This window comes from Gopherus evgoodei, chromosome 1, assembly GCF_007399415.2.
Source record: "Gopherus evgoodei ecotype Sinaloan lineage chromosome 1, rGopEvg1_v1.p, whole genome shotgun sequence".
Taxonomy (NCBI): Eukaryota; Metazoa; Chordata; order Testudines; family Testudinidae; genus Gopherus; species Gopherus evgoodei.
In genome coordinates, this window is record NC_044322.1 from 9,192,662 (window position 1) to 9,218,726 (window position 26,065).

The window sequence follows — 26,065 nt, forward strand, 5'->3', positions numbered from 1 at the left end:
ACCTTATCAAGCCTCATTTAGCTTTCCTAGTTGTGATTTTTACTGCATATATTGAATTTCTCTACCTTGTATTTTGTAGAAGGGCTTTTAAACCTATGTTGTTGATGTAAGATCTTGCCCTAAATTCTGAAAATGCCATTGCCAGTTAAAAATATGGCTTAATATATAAAACTATCCCTTTAAACTGTTAGCATTTGACAAAGTTAGCATGCAGCTGCACACCTAACACCTACACTGCATTACGAGATGTATTCATTTGACAAATGCTTGCTAAAAGTGAAGACTAATTTTTAAGAAATGGCTTCCTAAGATTTCACTTGGCAGAGTAGCTGTGGACCTAAAAATTATCAAACCAATGAAAGTGGCAATTATGTTGCTTTGTGAAGATTGGAAAGGTTTTCAAATATTCTGTGCATGCTGTTTAAAATTTGAAGCATTGTGCTATCCATGTTACAAGAGATCTTCACAGCATTAAAACATAACAAAATATTGTGGTGCTATTGCAAAATATAGTCAGGCACTTTTGCCGATTCTAACTTATGGGAGGGACAATCTTGTGGGTAAATAACAGTCTTGGGTGTTAGATCTAGGTCATTCCCAGATTAAGTGACCTTGCACAAATCACATGACCTCAGCCTCAGTTTTCCTATCTTTTAAAAATAAGGATTCTTACCTTTGACATGGGTGTAATGGAGCTGTCATGGTATAATCCCCCACTCTGAACCTTAGCGTCCAAAAGATGGGGTACCAGCATGAATTCCTCTAAGCTCAATCACCAGCTCAGTACTTGTAGCGCTGCCACCAACCAGGAATTCCAGTGCCTGGTACACTCTGGTCCCCCAAAACCTTGCCCAGGGACCCCCAAGACCCAGACCCTCTGGATCTTAACACAAGGAAAACCGTTGCCTCTCCCAGGCTTCCCCTCCCTGGGTTACCCTGGAAGATCACTGTGATTCAAACTCCTTGAATCTTAAAACAGAGAGGAAAATTCACCTTCCCCCCTTCCTTCTCTCTTCCCCTCCCAGACTCTCCCTGAGAGAGAAAGTAATCCTAACACAGAGAGAAAGTAGCCTTTCTCTGCCCCTTCCCTCCTTTCTCCCCACCAAGTCCCTGGTGAATCCAGACCCCGTCCCCTGGGGTCTCACCAGAATAAAAAAAAAATCAGGTTCTTAAACAAGAAAAGCTTTTAATTAAAGAAAGAACAAAGGTAAAAATTATCTTTGTAAATTTAAGATGGAATAGGTACAGGGTCTTTCAGATATAGACACTGGTAATACCCTCCCAGCCTAAGTATACAAGTACAAATTAAAATCCTTTCAGCCAAATACACATTTGAATTCCTCCCAGCCAAATACACATTTGCAAATAAAGAAAACAAACATAAGCTTAGCTCGCCTTATCTATCCAGTACTTACTATTTTATACTTATAAGAGCCTGTATCGGAGAGATTGGAGAGAAACCTGGTTGCACGTCTGATCCCTCTGAGCCCCCAGAGAGAACAACCACCAAATTGTAACAGCACACACACAAACTTCCCTCCCTCAAGATTTGAAAGTATCCTGTCCCCTGATTGGTCCTCTGGTCAGGTGACAGCCCGGCTCACAGATCTTGTTAGCCCTTTCCAGGCAAAAGAGATATAAAGTACTTCTGTTCTATTAACTCTTAACTATCCATTTATGACAGGAGCTTAACTCAGTGTGTGTCTACACTGCAGCTAGACACCTGTGGTTGGCCTATGCCAGCTGACTCAGGCCCGTGGGGCTTGGGCTATGGGGCTGTTGGATTTCAGTGTAGACTTCAGGGCTCATGCTGTAGCCCAGGCTCTAGGACCCTGTGAGGTGGGAGAGTCCCAGAGCCCAGGCTCCAGCCCGAGCCTAGACGTGTATACTGCAGTGAAACAGCCCAACAGCCTGAGCCCCGTGAGCCTAAGTCAGCAGGCATGGGCCAGCCACGGGTTTTTCATTGCAGTATAGACCTACCCTCAGTGTTTAAATTGGAGACACTCAGTATTATTCAGGTATAAAGTGGTATTTGCTAATGTTGGTATCTGTCTCCAATCCCCCTGCCTCCGCTAGAGTGAAGGAGGGGAGAGGATTTCTTATCTCTTCTCAGTTTTCTGGCCACAATCTGTCTTACCAGTAAATTAAAATGAAGTATTGTTCCTGTTAAGTGTGCCTTCTGTTTGTTGTGTTTGGACTGTCATGCCAAGGATACTCAGTCTCATTTTCAGTGTGTCTGACTCCTGTGGGAGTGAGAACTGAGATTATATCAACTTTTTTTATTTCAAACTCAAAAACAGTCTAGTTGCTAGACCTGGTCATACAAAGTGGCTCTAGTTTGGCCTTTTGCTATGCTGTCATCTAAAATCAGGCCAAATAGTTTTAATTTGAACTCTGCTTTGATCTCCACAACTCTTAAAGCCGTTTATTTCCTGTGTGGAGAAATAATTGTTGATATTTAATAGTATTAAAAAGTGCATCTGTTCGTATATTAAATTTGAGTAACACACTCTTAAAAGAAACAGTGTCTGTTCTTATTGTAATCAGCCCTACTTCTTGATTCTGAAGTCTGTGGAATACTTTCTAAAATTAAACATAAAATTTTAGAAATGCAGGGCTGGAAGGGATCTCAAAAGGTCATCTAGTCATTTCCCCATGCTGAGGCAGGACCAAGTATACCTAGACCATCCCTGACTTGTTCTGTTTTTTTTTCTTTTTGTTTTTTGTCTAACCTGTCCTTAACCTGCAATGATGGGAATTCCACAACATCCCTTGGAAGTCTATTCCAGAGCTTAACTACCTGTATAGTTAAAGTTTTTTCCCCCTATAGCTAACCTAAATCTCCTTTGCTGCAGGTTGAGGGCTGGTCTACACTACGGGGGAAAATCGATCTTAGATACGCAACTTCAGCTACGTGAATAACGTAGCTGAAGTCGAAGTATCTAAGATCGAATTTTCACCGTCCTCACAGCGCGGGATCGATGTCTGTGGCTCCCCCTGTCGATTCCGCAACTCCGTTCGGGTTGGTGGAGTTACGGAATCGATATAAGCGCGTTCGGGGATCGATATATCGTGTCTAGATGAGACGTGATATATCGATCCCCGAGCAATCGATTGCAACCCGCTGATACGGCTGGTAGTGAAGAAGTACCCTAAGTCCATTACTTGTCCTACCTTCAGTTGACATGGAGAACAGTTGATCGCTGTCCTCTTTATAACACCCTTATTGTAGTTTCATAGTAGCAGCCATGTTAGTCTGTATCTGCAAAAAGAACAGGGTACTTGTGGCACCTTAGACTAACAAATTTATTTCAGCATGAGCTTTTGTGAGCTACAGCTCACTTCTTCGGATGCATAGAATGGAACACACAGACAGGAGATATTTATACATACAGAACATGAAAAGGTGGAAGTATGCATACCAACAGGAAGAGTCTAATCAATTGAGATGAGCTGTCATCAGCAGGAGATAAAAACCTTTTGAAGTGATAATTACGATGACCCATAGAAAGTGTGAGGAGAACTTAACATAGGGAAATAGATTCAATTAGTGTAATGAACCAACCATTCCCAGTCTCTGTTTAAGCCTGAGTTGCAGAGGGCATTGCTGGCACGTGATGGCAATGTACATTGGCCAGACCAGACAGTCTCTACGCAAAAGCATAAATGGACACACATCTGACATCAAGAATCATAACATTCAAAAACTAATGGGAGAACACTTCAACCTCTCTAACCACTCAGTGACAGACTTGAAGGTGGCAATTTTGCAACAAAAATCTTCAAAAACAGACTCCAAAGAGACTGCTGAACTCGAATTAATATGCAAATTAGATACAATTAACTCAGGCTTAAACAGAGACTGGGAAGGGTTGGGTCGTTACACTAATTGAATCTATTTTCCTATGTTAAGTTCTCCTCACACTTTCTATGGGTCATCTTAATTATCACTTCAAAAGGTTTTTATCTCCTGCTGGTGATAGCTCATCTCAATTGATTAGACTCTTCCTGTTGGTATGCATAGTTCCATCTTTTCATGTTCTCTGTATGTATAAATATCTCCTGTCTGTGTGTTCCATTCTATGCAGCCGAAGAAGTGAGCTTATTGTAGTTGAAGCCTGTTATCCTATCCCCTCCTGCCCAATCATCTTTTCTCAAGAGTAAATATGCGCAGTTTATCTTTAGGTCACCTTTTCCTAAACTTTTTACGGCTGTTGATTAATCGCATTTAACTCACGCGATTAACGCAAAAAAAAAGTAGTTTAAAAAAAATTAATCTGATTAGTCAGTTTTAATCACACTGTTAAATAATAGAATACCAATTGAAATTTATTAAATATTTTTGATTTTCTATTTTTCAAATATTTCAATTACAACACAGAATAGTTTACACTGCTGACTTTATATTTTTTATTACAGATATTTGCACTGTAAAAATTATAAACAAAAGAAACAGTATTTTTCAGTTCACCTCATACCATAATGCAATTTCTTTATTGTGAAAGTGCAGCTTACAAATGTAAATTTTGTTACATAACTGCACACAAACAAAACAATGCAAAACTTTAGAGCCTAAAAGTCCACTAAGTCCTACTTCTCATTCAGCCAATTGCTAAGACAAACAAGTTTGTCTACATTTATGGGAGATAATACTGCCCACTTCTTATTTACAATGTCACCAGAAAGCAGGAACAGGTAATCTCATGGGACTTTTGTAGCTGGCCTGGCAAGTTATTTATGTGCTAGATATGCTAAATATTCGAATGCCCCTTCATTTTTCAGTTGCCATTCCAGAGGACATGCTTCCACGCTGATGACAATCGTTCAAAAAATAATGCGCTAATTAAATTTGTAACTGAACTACGTGGGGGGAGAATTGTATGTCTCTGGCCCTTTTACCCGCATTCTGCCATATATTTCATATTATAATAGTCTCAGATGATGACTCAGCACATTGTTCATTTTAAGAACACTTCCGCTACAGATTTGACAACGCAAACAAGGTACCAATGTTGGATTTCTAAAGATAGCTACAGCACTCAAGCCAGGGTTTAAGAATCTGAAGTGCCTTCCAAAATCTGAAAGGGATGAGGTGTGGAGCATGTTTTCAGATGTCTTAAAAGAGCAAAAGCAGCAAAGAGTTCTGTGGCACCTGATAGACTAACAGATGTATTGGAGCAGTAGCTTTCGTGGGTGAATACCCACTTCATCGGATACATGTGACAAAGTGGGTATTCACCCACAAAAGCTCATGCTCCAATACATCTGTTAGCCTATAAGGTGCCACAGGACTCTTAGTCTGGATCTGTAAAAGCAGCAAACACGGCTTCCCCTCTGATACTTAAAAGAGCAAAACTCCAATGAGGAAACTGCAGAACCCAGACTACCAAAAAGAAACTCAACTTTATGCTGGTGGCATTTGACTCCGCTGATGAAAATGAACATGCGTTGGTCAGCACTGCTTTGGATTGTTATCAAACAGAACCCATCATCAGTATGGACACGCGTCCCCTGGAATGGTGGTTGAAGCATGAAGGGACATATGAATCTTTAACAAATTGGTCATGTAAATATCTTGCACTGCTGGTTACAACAGTGCCACGTGAACACCTGTTCACAGTGTCACCTGAAAGTGAGAATAAGAAACAGGCATCATCTCCTGAAGATGTAAACAAGCTTCTTTGAGTGATTGGCTGAACAAGAAATAGGACTGAGTGGACTTTTAGGCTCTAAAGTTTTACATTCTTTTATTTTTGAATGTAGTTATTTTTTGTACATAATTCTACATTTGTAAGTTCAACTTTCATCTTAGAGATTGCACTACACTACTTGTATTAGATGAATTGAAGCATACTATTTCTTTTGTTTTTTACAGTACAAATATTTGTAATAGAAAATAAATATAAAGTGAGCACTGTACCCTTTGTATTCTATTGTAATTGAAATCAATATATTTGAAAATGTGTAAAACATCCGAAAATATTTAAATAAATGGTATTCTGTTTAACAGTGATTAATCGCTTGACAGCCCTGCTCTTTATCATTTTTGTTGCTCTCCAGTTTTTCCAAATCTGTCTGAAGTGTGATGCCTAAAACTGGACACAGTAATCCAATTTAGTCTCCACCAGTCCAAGTAGACCTGAACCATTATTGCCTGTAACATTCCAGTTAATACACCCCAGAATATTGACCTTTCTGTGACTGCATCACATTATTGGCTCATACTCAATTTGTGATCCTTTATACTCCTCAGGCCTTTTCTGTAGTACTACTACTGGCTAGTCAGTTACTTTTTTGTTTTTGTTTTCGTTGCTATAGGAATATCATACAGAAGGATACATTTGAGCTACACAAATATAAAGAAATTGACTTGGTACAATCTCATATAGTTTGGTCGCCTTGCTTTTGATGCCTGATACGGGAACTGGGAAACACTGAAATTTCACCACACCAAAGAATGACCCTGGGTGGGCAACTACAAATTTAACATAGTCTAATCCTGTATAAAGACTCTTCTGTGTGAAATTAACACCACCCCACTCCCCAAAAAACTAATTTTAACATAAACAAGTACTGCATTCAGGTGTTAAAACAAGTTTTGACTAATAACCTTGTTTCTAATCTGGCTATCTATCCTATGATTCTTTTGCCTATAACATTGGAATTCTCCTTCCCAGAGTGAGTACTCAGTCAACTTTATGGGTTTGTTTTCTATTTTAGAGGCACTAAATGCAAACTAGTGCCTCTAAACTAGGGATGGTCTAGACAGTATTTGGTCCTGCCATGAGGGCAGGGAACTGGACTCGATAACCTCTCAAGGTCCCTTCCAGTCTATGAATCTATAAGTCGTCAGTGCATAAAGAGCAGAGATTAGTGCAGGCCGGTCTGGAAGGAAAACGTGATTAATTGATAGGAAGAGCTTTAGTAGGCCCTCAGTGCTTAATGTTTCAGGCTTTAGAGATATGGATGGCAACTGAATTGATCAACAGACTTAATTGAAAACCTAATGAACTACAAACTAACTTGGGGCTGCATGGCAAATTGAGAGCATGAGTTTAGCAGCATTGCTCGCTATGAGCTAGGAGTACAAATTCACTTCACATAGGCCACCAGACAGCCATCAATAGTAATTATTTGCAGCCACATCATGCTAAGAACTGTTTAAAAACATAAGAGGACATGGTCCCTGCCACAAAGAGCTTATAGGTTGACCAGGTTCAACAAATGAGTGTGACGGAAAGAGGGAAGGGTAGAGGTAGGATGAGGTGAACAAAACTTAAGATCACATAGAAATCAGGTAGCGCATTTTCCATTGGGTAGTGCCAAAATGTGCATGCCACTTTACGTAGGCTAAGACATTCCCTGACTTACAGTTTAAAATTCAAGGAATTCAGTGTTACAGTAATGACATGAGTATACAGGAAGAGATCTTATTAAATTTATGCTTCCCCAGCTCATTTCACCGATTGATGAAACTTGAATGTTAGCCAAATGTCAGAAGGAAAAAACTGGTAGGGAGAGAAGTGTAATCTTAATGACTTTAAAGAATTCCTTACAAGAAATTGATTGTTCAGGAGAGAAACCTTTAAGTGCTTGATATTGTCTTTTTCCATCTCCCTTTAATTGAGGTTTCCATTTCTAACAGAAAATATATAGTGCTCATTTTCAGTGACTTAACGAAATAGTATCGTAATGAAGCATGCTTTGTATTTTAACAGCAATGAGTGAGTTTTATAATGTTAATTGTAATTGTAGCCTTTATAATCTAAATTCTGCTACAGTTGAGTAGTGTAACTGTAGGTACTGAAATGAACTCATTTTGATTTGTATCTTGCACTTAGTATATTGAGTGGTAGTTTTTTGCAGCATACATCTTCAATTTAAAGGCACTTTTATTTTCCTATGCTGCAGACAGGTTGAATTTATAGATGTATTAAGCAAGATGAGCTAGATATACTAGTTACGGTGATCTTTATACTGCTCAACTTGAAGTGACCCATTAAGAGTTTGAAAGTATCATAAAATTTGGAGCTGATGTCTTAATATTTCATCTGCCTGTAATATTGACCTGTTAACATTTGGCTCTAATGGCTCTTTAAAATTCTTTTTAAATGTCACAAATAATAAGTAGTAAGCAGTAAAGAAGTCCTTTGAAGTCAGAACAAAATAGAGGTTGTGTAATCACAACTCTAGAATGTGTTGCAAATAGCTTACAAGATACTGAGTTTAAAGCAAAAACTTGTACATGGTAGTATTGATAGATTCTGAAACTGACATGATAACCACTATGAGCTCAGCCTGTAAAAGTCCAACTGGCAAGACGCAATGTGAGGAAGAGTCAAAATGAGGAACGAGTGCAGTGGTAAGATTAAAGTTGTGAAATTAACAGCTTCATCGTGAACAATTGTTTAAATCTCTATTAAGAATTTGCATGTCTGATGTTAATACTGTACAGTAATAGTGAAGGTTAAACTTGAATAGGCTTCAGTTACGTTGGGGCTAAAATGATTGTTCTTATAACAAGCAGCAGCTGAGAACCAGCAACTAGCCATGATGATTCCAATACAAAAGTATTCCTGTGCAATGTACTTTCCCATTATCTAAATCTCAGTATACATTTAGAGATCATACAAAATGTGCTTCCCTTATTACAAACTAATGTCTGTTAATCTATAAGGTGCCATAGGACTCTTTGCTGCTTTTACAGATCAGGACTAACATGGCTACCCCTCTGGTACTGTACAACAGAAATAACCCCTTGAAATATGGTCGTTGTGGGCTCTGTATAGAGTCACTATTGCACTAGGTATTCTAAACAAGACCTTGAGGGAAGAGCTTTGGAAGACATTTTCTCCCAGGGAGGACTTGAAAAAGGAGACAGTGGAAACATGGCAGGCCATGCCAAGGAAGGGGTTTCCAGATATAGAATATCTCATGGAAGAAAGTGCATGACGTGTAAGTGGGATTGATGAGTAGTTGCTGTGCAAACTGCAGATTCATTGGGATTGGGAGTCTGTAGAAACACAAGACTATGGGTTTACTTGCACTCAGTGTTCTTGCTGGTATCTCAGCAAATGGTTTTGTTTAAATCAGACTAATTTTAAAGATAAAATATTGAATGTGTACTTTCTAAATCTGACTCTTTTTTTTCTTCTGACCCTTCCTCCTCAGGTTTCCACTGTATCCAAAGGGAGGAGAGAGACTTCAGTTTGATTATGGAGTTTACCTTCTCAACAAAAATATAGCACAGGTTGGTAAATTTTGAGACTTGTTACAGAAAGAAATGGTAAATTACTAGAGAGATTCTACCATGTGATGTCTGCACAGTGGCCGGTATTAAATGAGTGCATCTCACTTTTGTCAAGCAGGGCCACTCAGAGCAGGGGGCAAGTGGGGCAATTTGCCCTAGGCCCAGGGGCCTGCAGGGGCCCCCAAGAGTTTTTCGGGGCCCCTGGAACGGGGTTCTTCACTGCTCTGGGAGCCCTGGAAAACTCTCACTGGGCCCGGGTCCCTGGAGCGTCTTCTGCCTCCGGTCTTCGCCGGCGAGGGTCCTTCCACTCCGTGGTGGAAGGACCCCCCGCCGATGAATTACCGCTGAAGCGGGACCCACAGCTGAAGTGCAGCCGGGTCTTCAGCAGTAAGGGGTCCTTCCGTTCCGGGACCCGCCACCGATGTGTCCTGAAGACCCGTGATGGGAGCCCCCTGCCGCTGAATTACCGCCGAAGACCCGGCTGCACTTCAGCGGTAATTTGGCGGCGGGGGGCTCCCGCCACGGGTCTTCACTTTGGCAGCGGGTCCTGGAGCAGAAGGGCCCCCCCACTGCCAAAGACCCCAGGCCCCCAGAATCCTCTGGGCGGCCTTGTTGTCACGTGTTTTTTGCATCTGACATGAGCTGCTACAAGAGGCCCACCATCAGTCCGATGCAGTCAGACATAACGAGCACCTATGGACTCTTGGGACTTGCACAGTTCAAAGGCACTTATGTGATGCTGTATATATATGGCCCTTAAATTGTATGCCAAGCAAAAAACCCATTGATTTGATTGTATTACACCTTTTTTGTATACTGATGATCATGCAAAGCGTGAAAAAGGTTCACAAGTTATCTGTTTTTTCAAATCATGCAGCCTTTAACTGAACACTGTACTCTTGATGTGGTCCTACAAAAGCTGTAAAAATGTTCACATTATTAGTCTGAGAAGAGACCATATGTGCTCCAGAAGATCTGTTTACTTTATTCCTATCCTTAACTTTATTTTTCACTCTTGATCTTTTTGCATATTACAGCCCTAACCAGTTTTCCCCCTCTTCCCCCCCCCCGGTAGTGTTTTATCCTAATCTGTGTTAATATCTGTTGCTAATACCTATGCTAATCTCTGCTAATTTAAGATCGTCGCTAAGAAGTCATGTCCTTGTACTGGAAAAGTGCTATGATTAGTTTGGTTTCTTATGCTTCGATTTTTTTTTGCTCTGTAAATTTTATTTCATATATTTTGCTTCCTAAATAACCTGTATAAGTTTTGATTTATGAAAGTACTATTGTCGTACCTGCAATGAAATGAAGATGTTTGTGGTCCACTAAAATAGTAGTCACGTTCAATCTTCGAGTACTCCCAGTGACTCTTCTTTCTAAACTGTCTCTTTAAAATGAGACCTCTGTTCACATTCAAGTGTTCCCTGTTCCTAGAGTTACAGATATCTTCCATTGAGGTTGATGAAATAACTGGTGTGTTGAACAGCTAAAGAAAAGTCAGTGAAGACATAACTTGGATGTATGTCTGTATAGGCAGTAGAACTTTTCATCATAAGAGCAGGTAGAACACTTTTTTTCCAGGAAACTAAAGCACTTGGTATATATGTAGTAAGTTTATCCTTGACCACTGTCAAGGTTTCTTTCCCCACTCTGAACTTATGGGTACAAATGTGGGGACCTGGACGAACACTTCTAAGCTTAATTACTAGCTTAGATCTGGTAACACTGCCACCGCCCAGAATTCCTGTGTCTGGGGCACTCTCTGTTCCCCCAAAACTTGGTCCTCTCCCTGGGTTGCCTTGAGGGACTTCACCAATTCCCTGGTGAGTCCAGATCCAAACCCCTTGGATCTTAAAACAAGGAGAAATTTATCATCCCTCTCCTTTCCCCCCCACAATCCCTGGTGAGTCCAGATCCAAACCCCTTGGATCTTAAAACAAGGAGAAATTTATCATCCCCCTCCTTTCCCCCCCACCAATTCCCTGGTGAGTCCAGATCCAATCCCCGTGGATCTTAAAACAAGGAGAAATTTATCATCCCTCTCCTTTCCCCCCCACAATCCCTGGTGAGTCCAGATCCAAACCCCTTGGATCTTAAAACAAGGAGAAATTTATCATCCCCCTCCTTTCCCCCCCACCAATTCCCTGGTGAGTCCAGATCCAATCCCCTTGGATCTTAAAACAAGGAGAAATTTATCATCCCTCTCCTTTCCCCCCCACAATCCCTGGTGAGTCCAGATCCAATCCCCTTGGATCTTAAAACAAGGAAAAATCAATCAGATTCTTAAAAAGAGAGCTTTTAATTAAAGAAAAAAGGTAAAAATTATCTCTGTAAAATCAGGATGGAAAATGCTTTACAGGGTAATCAGATTCCTATAAACCAGAGGGCTGCCCTCCTAGCCTTAGGTTCAAAGTTACGGCAAACAGAGGTAAAATCCTTCCAGCAAAAAAACATTTACAAGTTGAAGAAATAAAAATAATACTAACACGCCTTGCCTGGCTAATTACTTACAAGTTTGAAACATGAGAGACTGATTCAGAAAGATTTGGAGAGCCTGGATTGATGTCCTGTCCCTCTCAGTCCCAAGAGCGAACAAAAAAAAAAAAAAGCATAAACAAAGACTTCCCTCCACCAAGATTTGAAAGTATCTTGTCCCCCTATTGGTCCTCTGGTCAGGTGTCAGCCAGGTTTACTTAGCTTCTTAACCCTTTTACAGGTAAAAGAGACATTAACCCTTAACTATCTGTTTATGACAACCACTAAAACTTAAAGGGAAAGAATCATAAGTTTGTCCCTTTTTAAGTACTGCTTTTAGGGGGCAGAGTTGAGGGCTTTTGAGTTCAAGTGGGCTTTACAAACTCTTAACTCCTGAAAATTATTCAAAGATAGGTTTAGTTCATCTGGAACAAACAGAGGGACTTGTGTATGCAGAAGGGACCTGATGGGATGGACTTACACTTGTCCGGGGGGAACTGGGAAATGAGACTGCTGCCTCTGCCTCCTTCTTGCACCACCAATAACCTGGAGTTGGCAGTAGGGTCTAAATGGGAGCAAGGAGCTGGCCGCATTCAACAGCAACACCCCTGTTGGCCAACCAGTTTCCATCAAGAGTTAATACTGTTCAGATATTTAACTTTCCCAGGAGCACCTCTGTGACTGCTGTGTGAAGCTGCATGAGCCAGGATGGCAGAGCCAGTGGAGTGTCGTGGGAAGAGCTCTGTTCTTTTTCCATGTGGGTTCTAGTGATCTGTGAGAGTGGAAAGTCTAGCACCCTGCCAAGTTTGCATTACACCCAGCCTCTTCTTGTTAAGGAAATTCTGCATGGTTCCCCTCAAGTCTTCCAGCCTTTGTAACTCCTTCCACCAGGTTTCTGTGTACGTGAGGAGGAGACCTGGTCCATAATACGTAGTTACTGAAATCAAAGCTTCTCTAAAGATTAACTGGTATTTTGTAAAACAGGATAATATGAATGAAAACCGCATCTTGCACTCAGGAAAATTTAGGTGGAATTCATAAGTAAATCAGTATTAGTTTTGTGAAGCATTATTTGGGAAACATGCTTTGCTGTATCAGTCCCCATTCAAAACCATGTGTTTAATTTTGTAGGTGTATAATAGCTTTCATCTGAGCATAAATGGGTTTTGGGCCCAGAATTTTTCCATTTATTTGTAAAATCCAAAGCCCTTACCAAGCACATGGAGCAGTTTTTTCTCCTTCTGTGATAGTTGCCATTAGGAAGCCCAGAAATGTCTAGCTCCTTTTGGGCCTGATTATAGTGATCCTACAAGTAGGATTTCAGAAGTAGAAATTAGGCCGTTATATTTTTTTTCTGTTGAGTATTTTAGCTGTGGGTCCCTGAATAGCTATTAGCCAAATATGGTCAGGGATGCAACCTACTGCCCTGGGTGTCCCTAAATTTAATTGCAGATGCTGGGACTGGATGATGGATGGATCACTCAGTTGCTCTGTTCTGTTCACTTCCTTTGAAACATCTGGCACTCGCCACTGTTGGAAGACTGGATACTGGGCTAGATGGACCTTTGGTCTGACCCAGTATGCTCATTTTATGTTCACTGCCAATTCCCTGAAATAGTTACGTAGACTGTGATTATTACTTTATCAAGTTGTAATTATTGAATTATCGAATGCAGACCATTGGCTAACCTAGTAAAGTAAGAATTGCAGTAATGACCAGGGTAGATTGGTGATTTTAAATAGCTTTAATTTAAATCAATGTAAATTGTGATTTAAAACAGCAAGCAGAAAATCTTTATTTAAATAATTGATTTTAAAGCCGATTTTTATTTGTACCTTTTACCTTCTTTTCCTAAAGAGGCTGATTCTCATTAGTTGCAAATTAATGCTGGTAACCAGCTAAATATAGCCTTTACTCTATATCAGGGGTCAGCAAACTTTCAGAAGTGGTGTGCCGAGTCTTCATTTATTCACTCTGATTTAAGGTTTCCCGTGCCAGTAATACATTTTAACATTCTTAGAAGGTCTCTATCTGTGTATAGTATATAACTAAACTATTGTTGTATGTAAAGTAAATAAGGTTTTTAAAATGTTTAAGAAGCTTCATTTAAAATTAAATTAAAATGCAGAGGCCCCTGGACCTGAGTGCCACGGAAAATCATCTCGCGTGCCGCCTTCGGCACACGAGCCATAGGTTGCCTACTCCTTCTCTATATCATGCTGCCTTCTCCATCCCTGGCAAATGATTTTAAATGTGTTCAGGATCTGGTCAAGAGAGTTGCAGACTCCTTGCAGATTCCTCTTGAGGAGGTGAAAGAGCCTCATCGTAAGTTGCTCAATATCCTGCATTCACCCTCATCGTCCTCCATAGCTTTGCCTGTTAAGGAAGCTTTTCTGGACCAAGTGAAGATCTGGCGTACCCCAGCATCTACTCTGCCTCTATGCAAAAAAGTGGATACTTCCTTTTCCAGGAACGTAATTCTTAGGTTTTATTTTCCGATCCCTCACCTAACTCCTTGGTAGTTGACATAGCTAATGAACGTGGAAGGTGGCAGCACCACACTAAAACCACGCCTCATCATGAAAAAAACCCATAAGTGTCGAACTACTGGGGAGAATCATAAAACCATAGAATATCGGGGTTGGAAGGGACCTCAAGAGGTCATCTAGTCCAAACCCCTGCTCAAAGCAGGACCAATCCCCAACTAAATCATCCCAGCCAGGGCTTTGTCAAGCCTGACCTTAAAAACCTCTAAGGAAAGAGATTCCACCACCTTCCTAGGTAATCCATTCCAGTGCTTCACCACCCTCCTAGTGGAAAAAGTTTTTCCTAATATCCAACCTAAACCTCCCCCACTGCAACTTGAGACCATTACTCCTTCTGTCATCTGCTACCACTGAGAACAATCTAAATCCATCCTCTTTGGAACCTCCTTTCAGGTAGTTTGAAAGCAGCTATCAATCTCTCTCCCCGCCCCTTCTGCAGACTAAACAATCCCAGTTCCCTCAGCCTCTCCTCAGTCAGTGCTCCAGCCCCCTAATCATTTTTGTTGCTCTCTGCTGGACTCTTTCCAGTTTTTCCACATCCTTCTTGTAATGTGGGGCCCAAAACTGGACACAGTACTCCAGATGAGGCCTCACCAATGTCGAATAGAGGGGAATGATCACGTCCTTCGATCTGCTGGCAATACTTCTACTTATACAGCCCAAAATGCCATTAGCCTTCTTGGCAACAAAGAGACACTGTCGACTCATATCCAGCTTCTTGTCCACTGTAATCCCTAGGTCCTTTTCTGCAGAACTGCTGCCTAGCCATTCAGTCCCTAGGCTGTAGCAGCGAATGGAATTCTTCCATCCTAAGTACAGAACTCTGCATTTGTCCTTACTGAACCTCATCAGGTTTCTTTTAGCCCAATCCTCTAATTTATTTAGGTCCCTACCCTCCAGTGTATCCTATCCCTACCCTCCAGTGTATCTACCCCGCCTCCTAGTTTAGTGTCATCTGCAAACTTGCTGAGAGTGCAGTCCATGCCATTCTCCAGATCATTAATGAAGATATTGAACAAAACCGGCCCCAGGATCGACTCTTGGGACACTCCACTTGATACTGGCTGCCAACTAGACATGGAGCCACTGATCACTACTTGTTGTTGAGCCCAATGATCTAGACAGCTTTCTACCTACCTTATAGTTCATTCATCCAGCCCATACTTCTTTAACTTGCTGGCAAGAATACTGTGGGAGACTGTATCAAAAGCTTTGCTGAAATCAAGGAATAACACATCCACTGCTTTTCCTCTCATCCACAGAGCCAGCTGTCTCCTCATAGAAGACAATTAGGTTAGTCGGGCATAATTTGCCCTTGGGAAATATTACTCCTCTGCCTCCTTACGACTTAATTAGTAATTCTGTCAGGCGTTAATGGCAAAGTACAATCATGTCGGTTATCCCAAGCTGAATTATTTTGTCGACCACCTACCAACAGAGGACAAGGAACAGTTCCGGGCAGTTATTGCAGAGGGACATCTACTTGCCAGAACAGCCCTGCAAGTGTCCCTTGATGCCACTGATACTGCCACCCATTCAATCACTGCAGCAGTAGTGATGAGAAGAGCATCCTTGGCCCTAATTCTCTGGATTCCCATAAAGGTTCAGAATACAGTAGAGGATCTTCCATTTGATGGGTCTAAGTTGTTCGCAGATAGCAGAGACTTGTCTGTGCTAACCTTAAAGGACTCAAGAGCTACCTTATATTCTCTTGGCATTTACCCCCCGCCACACACACATCCCTACCTACCTACAAGGGAAAGCTCAACAATCCCAGATGGCCCAGAAATCTCGCCCTACTCAATTTCTTACCTTTCAGAGGTTGTATAAACCACACCAAAAGAGGCCGAGATTCCAGAAAAGAAAACCGTCCAATTCTCAACCTCCCACCTCTCACTTGTCCATCTCCAAGCTGCAATTTTGACAGGTTCATCAAGGGCTCAAATTTGCCATACTTATCTTCAGCTGTGCGGAGTCACCAGTCTTTCTCCCTTTGGCCACTGTCCTCACCACTTCAGACCTGCCTGGAAGACCATCCCTTTTACTACATTTCCACTAATGAATCCCGTCTTTGGAGACCCCTCTCACAAGAGCTTGCTTCATCAAGATATACTATCGCTTACATTTGGGAGCTATAGAACCAGTCTCCAGGCAACATAGAGGGAAGGGAGTTTTATTCAAGGTACTTTCTGGTACCAAAAGAGTGGAAGTTGGAGGCTCATCCCAGACTTGAGACTACTCAATACCTGTGTGAAGGCACAAAGATTTTAAATGGTGACACTTGCAGTGATTCTGTTACTAGAGCAAATGGATTGTTTTTCAGCCCTGGACCTTGAAGATGTGTGTGTTCCATATTGCTGTCCACTCATCCCACAAATGATTTACCTTTCACTGTCAGGACCGCTTTCAATACCGAGTGCTCCCCTTCAGCCTGTAGTCTGCTCCGAAGTTCTTCTCAAATGTCATCAGTAGTAGCAGCTCAACTCCGAAGGAAAGGTATTTTAGTATTAATGGATGGTGGATGGATGATTAGCTGCTGAAAGGCCGCTCTCCGGGAACTGACGTCTCAAGCAACCTCTGAGGCCATAGGTCTCTTCCTCAAATTAGGCGTGCAATTGAATAGCCACAAATCCACTTTGACCGGCCAAAACTTAAAATTTATAGGGACACACCTCAATTCAGTGACAAGAAGAGCCTACCTTCCTCTGCACAGATTTGGGGCCCTTTCCAATATAGCCAATGCAACTCAGCTGACTCCCAAACCATAGTCAAGAATGTCTTCAGTTCTTGGGGCACATGGAAGCTACCACCTTCATTACAGAACATGCAAGGCTCCAAATGCGTTGCCTTCAAGGGTGGCTCAGAATGGTTTATTCACCATGCAGACAGTTGAAATATTCTGCTTTTCGTACCTACGTCCGTAAAACAAACTATCAACTGGTGGAAAGACCATCACAACATGTGCACAGGAATTCCATTTGCATGTTCTTCCCCAGCAGTCGTCATGTGGAAGCATGCCTCCTTGCTAGGGCGGGGAGCACAACTAGACATTCAAATGACCCAGGGCAAGTAGATGCTGAAAGAGGCCATACTACACATCAACCTCCTGTTGCTCAGAGCAGTCGGATACACCAGTATCCATTTCCGATCACTAATTAGGGATAAACACATAAAGATCATGATAGACAGACAGTGTATCATCCATGTTTTACATCAGTCGCCAAAGAGGAGCAAGAGCCCCCTCTCTATGTGCTGAGGTTCTCAAGCTTTGGAATTGGTGCATATGCTACTCCTGGTGGAATTCTGCACCAAAAAAATTAAAATTCTGCAAATTTTATTTGTCAAAATAACACAATATAATCACACGTTTCAATTATTTTTTGATAATTTATTTCAAAATACTTGTCAGCAAGTATGTCTGAAACTGTACATACAACAAAGATTCAGGAAATCTTTTTTGACAAATGGATTCCTTACTAGACATATTAATACAGAACTGAGTAATCATTCATTTAAACTACAATGCAGAACTGTATTTTTCACATCCCTCAGAAGCAAAGCTATGGGGGAGTCGGGGTAACAGAAGAGCTGAGGGAGAAGGAAATAAATTGCTGGAAAGGAGTGTGAGTGTGAAGTTGGAGAGTTGTCAGGTATGGATGGGAGAAGGTATAGAACAGGTTTTTTCTGGGGGTGAGGAGGGATTGGGCGGGGAGCTCCCCCCCCCCCGCAGACCCTGGCTGACCCCTAGCCTCTCCCATTCAGTCAGGCATATCTGCCCCTGTCCCCACGTGTTCCTGCACCCCATGTGTCCTTGTAGCCTCTGTCCACATGTCCCTCCCCGCCCCATTCCCTTGTGTCCCTGTACTCCTTCCCCATCCCCATGTGTCTCTGTACCTCTACCCAGCCACCGTCTGTGTCCCTGTGCCCCCTCCCCTGTCCCCATGTCTCTCTGTACCTCCCTCCCCCCTGTTGCCATGTGCCTCCACTCCCATTCAGCCCTGCCCCAGTCTGTCCTCCCCAACTAGCCCTTATGAGCCCATGTCTGGACCCAGCACCCCACACTGTCTCCCCATAGCCCTTGTCTCTTGACCTGGCCAACTGTGAAGAAGGAACTGCAGGCTCTCTTCTCCCGCTGGCAGGGAGCTGCTGCTTTGTTCTATTGCCACAATGCCTTCTGGTGGGAAAAGGTGGAACTGCAGAAGCTTACTTCTATGCAAAAAAATATAAATCTGCGATGCTCATTAATTATGCACATGCACAATAGTGCAGAATTCCCCCAGGAGTAATATACAACCAGATCCATCACCACAGTGGCCTATCTCTCAGGGGCTGAGAATGTGACTACAGATGCACTCAGCAGGCACTTCTTCAAAGATCATGAGTGAGAAATAAACCCCACCATATTATACCACATTTAGTCAGTGGAGCACCCCTCAGACTTATTCACCAAAGACTTACACTGGAAATTTACCCACTTCTGTTCAGCTGGCAGACAGGATCACCAATTCTCTGGAGGATGCCTTTCACTTTCACTAGTTGTCAATTCTCTTATATGCCTGCTCACTGACTCCCCTAATAGCCAAAGGTATGCTCAAAATAAAGAGACCAAGCCAGAGTCATCCTAATACTTCTGACCTGGCCCAGGCAAATGTGTTTTTCCTTACCTGATGCTGCTGTCCGTTCGGTCTCTGATTTACTCGTCATCACTCCCCTCTCCCAGGAAGGCAGGAAGATTTTTCCACCCCAGTCTCCCAGTACTTCATCTCAAAGCATGATTGGTCATGGCTCACAATATTAGAGATTGCCTGCTCAGAAGACTTAAAAAGAGTACTATTACACAGCAGGAAACAATCTATTTGCTACACGTCTTCTCAAAAATGGATGAGGTTTGCCAGGTAATGTGACCTTAGGCAGGTTTCACGGATTACCTCATTGCTTCTAGACATAGGAACTAAACTGTTAACTCTGGAAAACCTTGGGACTATTGGTGAGCTCCAGAAGAGTCCACCTAGCAGCCATCACGGCTTTCCACGCACACAACCTTCCTAAATACAGGGTTATTCCATCTTTGCCCATCCAACCACAACAAGATTCCTCAGAGTTTGGAAACCTTTTTGCTAGTTCAGCACCCTATTCTGGTATGAGACCTCAATCTGGTCCTTAGCTGCCTCACAAGACCACTGTTTGAACCAGTGGCTACCTGTTCACTGCTCCATTTGTCAAAGAAGACTGCATTCCTGATAACCATCACATTGCATGATGGGTTGGAGGAATAGGGGGCCCTGATGGCATACCCCCTCCTTTAAGGACAAGGTCACACTATGGCCCCACACCAACTTCTAAGCTCACGTTTCTTCAGAGTTCCATATCAATCAGCCCATTCACCTGCCTGTCTTCCACCCTAAACCACATCGAGATAACCAGGAGGCACTGCAACACACCCTTGACGTTAGGCGAGCCCCAGCCTTCTATCTGGATAGGACAACACTCATTCTGCAAGGTCCATTGCCACTTCTATGTCCTTCCTGAAAAAAAGTGCCCATTTTTGAAATCTGTTAAGTTTCTACTTTGGTGTCTATCACCAAACACTAAGCTATAACTCATTACTCTGCTTCTGATACTGTTTGGCTTTCGTGTATTTTCTTCCATACTGGACTCTGCTCCGAAGCCCCTGTACCTTAGGTGACTAAGGGGGGATATGATAGGTGTATAAAGTCATGAATGATGGAGAGAATGTGATTAAGGAAGTGTTATTTACCACTTCACAACACAAGAACCAGGGGGTCATCCAATGAAATTAATAGGCAGCAGATTTGAAACAACCATAAGGAAGTATTTCTTCAGGCAATGCACAGTCAACCCGTGGAACTTGTTGCCAGAGGATGTTGTGAAGGCCAAAAGTATAACTGAGTTCAAAAAAGAAGTGGACCAATCCTCCATGAACATGTCTATCAATAGTTACTAGCCAAGCTGGTCAGGGATCATGCTCTGGGTGTCTCTAAATCTGAGTGCCCGAAGCTGAGAGTCCATGACAGAGGATGGATCACTTGATAAATAGCCCTATTCTGTTCATTCCCTCTGTAGCATCTGGGACCAACCATGGTCGGAAGACAGGTGAATGGGTAAGATGGATCATTGCTCTGACCCAACATTGCTGTTCTTATTCAGCATGACAGTTCCCATTGTACAAGGAAGAAAATGGTCTAAATAACTAGAACGGTGATCATGCAGTAGTTACTGAAATAACAAACTTTGTTATATTACACAATCAGATACAAATATATTGTCTGTAACGAAGGGGAAATTAACCATTATGGTTTATGCATTGACAAATACTTGTTTAAACAACAAATTTCTTTGGTAATTGATAAATGTGGGAAGAGTGAGTAGAAGCATGTGTAAAGTGGGTAAAAGTGTTTGCACGCTGCCACCTGTGGATCAATGTGTTGAACCAAGCAATGAAGTATAATCTATAGTAGTTAGCAAAGAAAGCAAGTGAAAGAGGCCCGTCGTTTAGCTTAACACAAAATTGCAAAGAGGGTCATGTTTGGTGGTGGTCATGTTCTCCAAAATTTCCTTTTTCAGTGTTAAATTATTAATGTAAACCTAGTCATGTAAAGGAAATTAGATTAGGTATCCAAACAAAAATCTTGTTTAACTTGTAAAGACTTACATTTCTCCTTGGGCTTTTGACCCTCTTTCCATCCTTGATGTAATGGTTACTGTAATGTAAAAGTTCACAATGAATGAGATCATAGGAAACAAATGTGCCCATGTCTTGGAATCCAGTAAATATAACTTCATGATACTGAGGCGTTTAAAAAGTACTAAGGCATCAACTTTGGAGCTATAACTTAAGCAGAACTGTGGGATAACAATAAAAAAAGCGTCAAAATTCTGTGCATTTTGAGGTGTTTTGGTCATTCTTTTTAAGCTGGTAACTGCACTATATTCTAATTGCTTTTTTAAAATGTATGCTGTGAAAAATAATTATGGAGTATGAGACGCCTCTGTGGGGCCCCTGACTCTGTACTTCATCACTGTTTTTATAAGAAATCTACTAACCAGCAAGGTTTACAGGAATACTTCACTTACATAAGTGACCTTTCCCCCCCAATCTTTCATTCACAATTGTTTCCCATATCCTTATTAGGATACCAAACAAATTCAAACTGTGAGCACTAATATAGCCTACCTCTCTGGAGGGATATTGTGTTTACTTTCATGGAAGATTTCACCAGTATCTAAATCTGTGGGTCCAAGACGAAATGCAGTTTTTGGCTCATCTAAATGGTTAAGTGTACAGTGTGTTGTGCATGCACGCAAACACATACTCTTATTTCCCATAACTTAATAATAGAACAAGAAGCAATGGGCTCAAACTGCAGCAAGGGAGATTTAGGTTGGACATTAGGAAAAAGTTCCTAACTGTCAGAGTAGTTAAACACTGGAATAGATTGCCTAGGGAAGTTGTGGAATCTCCATCTCTGGAGATATTTAAGAGTAAGTTAGATAAATGTCTATTAGGGATGGTCTAGACAGTATTTGGTCCTGCCATGAGGGCAGGGGACTGGACTCGACCTCTCGAGGTCCCTTCCAGTCCTAGAGTCTGAGTTTATTTACTTAATACCTATGGGCTGTCTCCACTAAACAATATTGCAGTAAAAGCAAAATCTAATATTATATATCAGCTTTTCTCAATTTCAGTTTTAAGAATTATAGAACTATGTTTCCGTTACTATCTGGGAAACCGTTGCAGGTCACTGAAAGTTACAAATTAGAGATTAAACAAGTGCATCACTATCAGCTTTGTTCAGTTACTTTGACAATTGTGGTTTTAATTTTCTGACTTATCATAATGGATCAGCAAATGTACTTTAATTATTTTTACAAAATACAAATGCTTAGTAATAGGAGACTTCCACAGTGATCTAGTGTTAAAGATTTTATTGAAAGATGGGGAACAGCCATCAATTTTGTGTATTATAGTCCGTAGTTTAGCTAAATTTGGCTTTAGTGTAGTTTTGCTGTTGTTGAAAAATAAAGCCAGAATTTCCCCTTTCTATGCAGAGTACATTTTCCCCTAAAAAATATTTTTATTGCTGCTACAAGTGAATAGTAAAATCATAATCTCTTAGGTAAAAAGGATACCAAGAAAAACGATTTAAAAGGTTGTTGGTCACTTAAGCTGCAGCCATATAGACTGTACAAAAGCAGTGAAATAAAATTGTAGGGCACACATTGAAGGCTTATACAAAATTTGGAGCAAGTCAAACAAAGCAGAAGGGGATCTCAGTTCGTCCAAATATACCAGTAAGGATATTGTAGTTTGTTTTCTCAATCAGATCAGTTTTGTACATTGATTTCCCTTGACATTCAGATGTACCATGAACTGAATTCTAAATGAGAGGAGGAGATGCAGAAACCACCAGCCACAGTTGTCCCCAATTCGAACCGTGACAATCTCAGTAAAGAGGCCAGTTATTGAACTACCTCTTGGCCTCTATTTGTTACATACCAGGTGAGGCAATATGGGGAAATTTGCAGTACCTATTTCCCTTTCTGTACGCTTTAAAAACTTCCGTATCTAGAGCTGACAACTGGGCATCTTTCACAGGCTATCAGTGCATTCTAAAGAATTCAAGCCTCGTTGTTAGAGAAACTGAATTAGGTCAATTACAGCAACAAACTGTTCTGTAAATAAAACAGTATCACTTTGCTGCTTTGATTGTTGTATGCCGTATTCACTACTGTTCTTTCAGAGTTCTGATGGAATGCTTTTGGGTGGTTGTTCCAGGCCACTGGTTGGAACACCAGCAGCTCAACATGAGGAATCCTGTGCTAGTGTTGGTACTACTGTACCTTGCTCTATGGATCAATGGAGGACTTTAGTCTCCAGGGCTGTCAATCAAGTGCCTGTCTTATGAGTGCTAAATTCACGATTAAATAATTGCAGATCAAAAACCTGCATGTCAAGGTGACTTTCAGAGAGATTCATAGTAGTCAAATCCAGTTGATATGGGGAGGTAGGGCTGTCACCTTAAGATCCAAACACAATTTTTTTATAAAGAGGGGAAATGGTTTTATGTGCATCCAGTTTATTCAGTGTTCAAGGAACTGCCACAGAAATGGAAGCAATCCTTGATTTGTTTCCACAACTCTTGTCTTTCTGGTTATGTCCTTTCTAAAAGCATACCAGGGATGGGTTTTCATGGTGTGTTTTGTTTTTTTTTAAACGCAAACTTGTATTTTTCTCAGTTAGAACAGACTTGAAGATCTCTGTGTAGCTTGAAGACTTTTTACCAACAGAAGGTGGTCCAATAAAAGATATTACCTCACCCACCTTGTCTCTCTCTAATAAAATATAGGCAGGCAACATGCTAGTGAGCAAATACTCTGAAGTTTTATAATTTTCCCCCAAAAGGTATAAACACAGAGGACTGTTTATGTAGCAACAGGCATAATTTCATTGATTCCCCAAGGTTGTTTATATAGCAGCAGGCATTATAACACTTTCTATTTTGTTTATTGCATTGCTTAGTCGTCCAAGTCGTGGCCAACTCTTTTATACTAAGAAAAGGAATCCAGGATCTTGTAAAACAACCAACTCTACCATTTTTATTAATTAATTAATTTGTATCCCAGTATTTATTGTATCAGAAACCCTTATAAATGGCTGGCTTCTAACCAATTCTGTAGAATTCATTCAGAGAACATTTTGTGCATCTATTTCTTAGCTTTCACATTTAAAAATGTGAGGAGCATATGTTTTTCTCCAATTTGTGTGTAGTAACAGGCGATTCAGATCCATCATTTATCTGAACATAGTTGAGAACTACAATTGAGCTATGTATTTGCAATTACTGGTATAAGTCTATTAATACTTACATTAACATGCCCAGAGAACGAACAATGCTCTTTAAAATCAAGATATACTGTTATAGGGGAGAGTGCTGCATATGTTAACTGATTGTTAAACTTTAACTCTGACACTTGTTTAGTATCTAAACGTGTTTACTCTGCTTACAGATTAGGAAAAAAAGCTGCAAGATTTCAGTCTAAATTGTGGCTTTGCAGAGTAAAAGACATTTAAGCCAGGTGGTAATGTGAATCTAGCTGTCCTGTCTGTTTGGAGAAATGTTTCCACACATCCTAGAACAGAGTACAAATTAGTATACCACGGGGAGACCTAAAACAACAAATAAAATAAAAAAGAAACAATGAACAGATAAATATAGAATGGCAGCAATCAATTGAACTCTCAGCTAAGTATGTATTAACCCAGCCACTACATACTTCCTGCTGAACTTAATTAGTATTTTCTATATCTTACTAATCATCTGGCGTTTATCATTCTAGTGTTCTAATATGTTGACACTGTCTCAGCTTCCTGCGCACTTAAATTGTCATTCATTCTGTGTACCCGTTTTTCAAAAGTAACAGTGTCCTCCATATAATACAAGCTATTCTTTCAAGTGTGGCAACAACATATTTCCCACAAGTACCGAGGACACTTCAAAAGTCTAATTCTTCTAGCCAGCCAGTCTTGGTATTTCTGTTTCTTTGTGGAGACCTTCTGAATTCCAAGATTGAGTCTTTACTTTGTATTAGCTTATCACAATGTAAATTCAGAATACAGAAGAGGAAAGCTATGTAATATGTAGTGAATTATTATAAAAGTGTAAGCCTGCAATGAGTAGTCAGATGATATTATCTTGTTCTATTCTGGTATGCCATTTACCCATCAGAGTTCTAAAGAGTTATCAGCCAGGTAACATAATTGCAATTATAAAAGCTTTGTATAAAGACACTGTCAGTGCCATAAGAACTGGTAGAAAATTTAAGCGACAGGTCAGTTTGGTGTAAGACAGGGGACATGGAATCAAGGGGAGTTTTTAGGGAGGGATTTGAGAGATAGTGGGATCTTCAGGGGTGGGTCTGTTTCACTGTGTACATGTAGTACCTAGCACAGTGGGCCCTTATCTTGGCTAGGGTTATAGTTGTTTATAAACTTTAAGTGGTAGAATTTAGGAGATGGGACCACTGCAGCAGATGTTCCCAAATTGTGGGGCATGCCCCCCCCCCCCAGGAGGGCGTCACGGAGGGGATAAATTTACCCCTTATTATAAAACAAATTGCCATTTTCTACTCATTCTTGTCAAAATATAACGTTAAGAGGGAAGCCCTGTTGGAATGGGCAACTTTTGATGGTAGCAGCAAAATCTTTGATAACTGGAAGTTCAATACAGCTGTCAGGACTGTGCAAATTCACCCATCCCTACTGTTGTTTGTTTGAGTCTTCTTCCTTCCCTTCGCCATGCCCACGCCTCACACTTCATTGCTCCCCTTCCTGCCTTCTCCTGCTCTATCTTTTTGCCTTTCTTGATGCTTTCTTTGGACCTACCAGCCACACTATCTCCATATGTATATTCTTTAAAACTCCAATGGCATGGCCTGCTTGTATTACAGGGTCTCGTTAACTTAGTTTCTGAAAACATTTAACCTCTCATTTGGGTTTTTTTGAATGGCAGTGCTGTTTTTTTATTTTCAGTGAGATTTTTACATTGAGTTACAGGTTTTTTTTTCAGTATTTGAGGCTGGGTTGTGGCACGTTGTGAGGAAGAACCTTATTAAATTGCACTAATAAGGGGAAGACAGAATTGGGAAATAAGACTAAATATGTAGTGACGTAACTGATGGCTCTACTTCAGCTGAAGGGGTGGGAATTCAATTATTTAATTTTTTTGTTATAAAAGAGCATTTTTTCCTGACTATCCCTGTGACTAGCTG

General features: G+C 41.1%; 1 protein-coding gene across 2 annotated transcripts in view; it reads left to right on the forward strand.

Annotated features, from left to right (window-relative positions):
* UVRAG (UV radiation resistance associated) overlaps window positions 1-26,065 on the forward strand; it is a 167,596-nt gene that overhangs the window by 86,650 nt on the left and 54,881 nt on the right. For both annotated transcript variants that reach the window (XM_030557621.1, XM_030557631.1), the window contains one exon: window positions 9,172-9,250. In XM_030557621.1, the coding sequence (XP_030413481.1) occupies window positions 9,172-9,250 (79 nt within the window). The remainder of the gene's footprint in view (window positions 1-9,171; window positions 9,251-26,065) is intronic.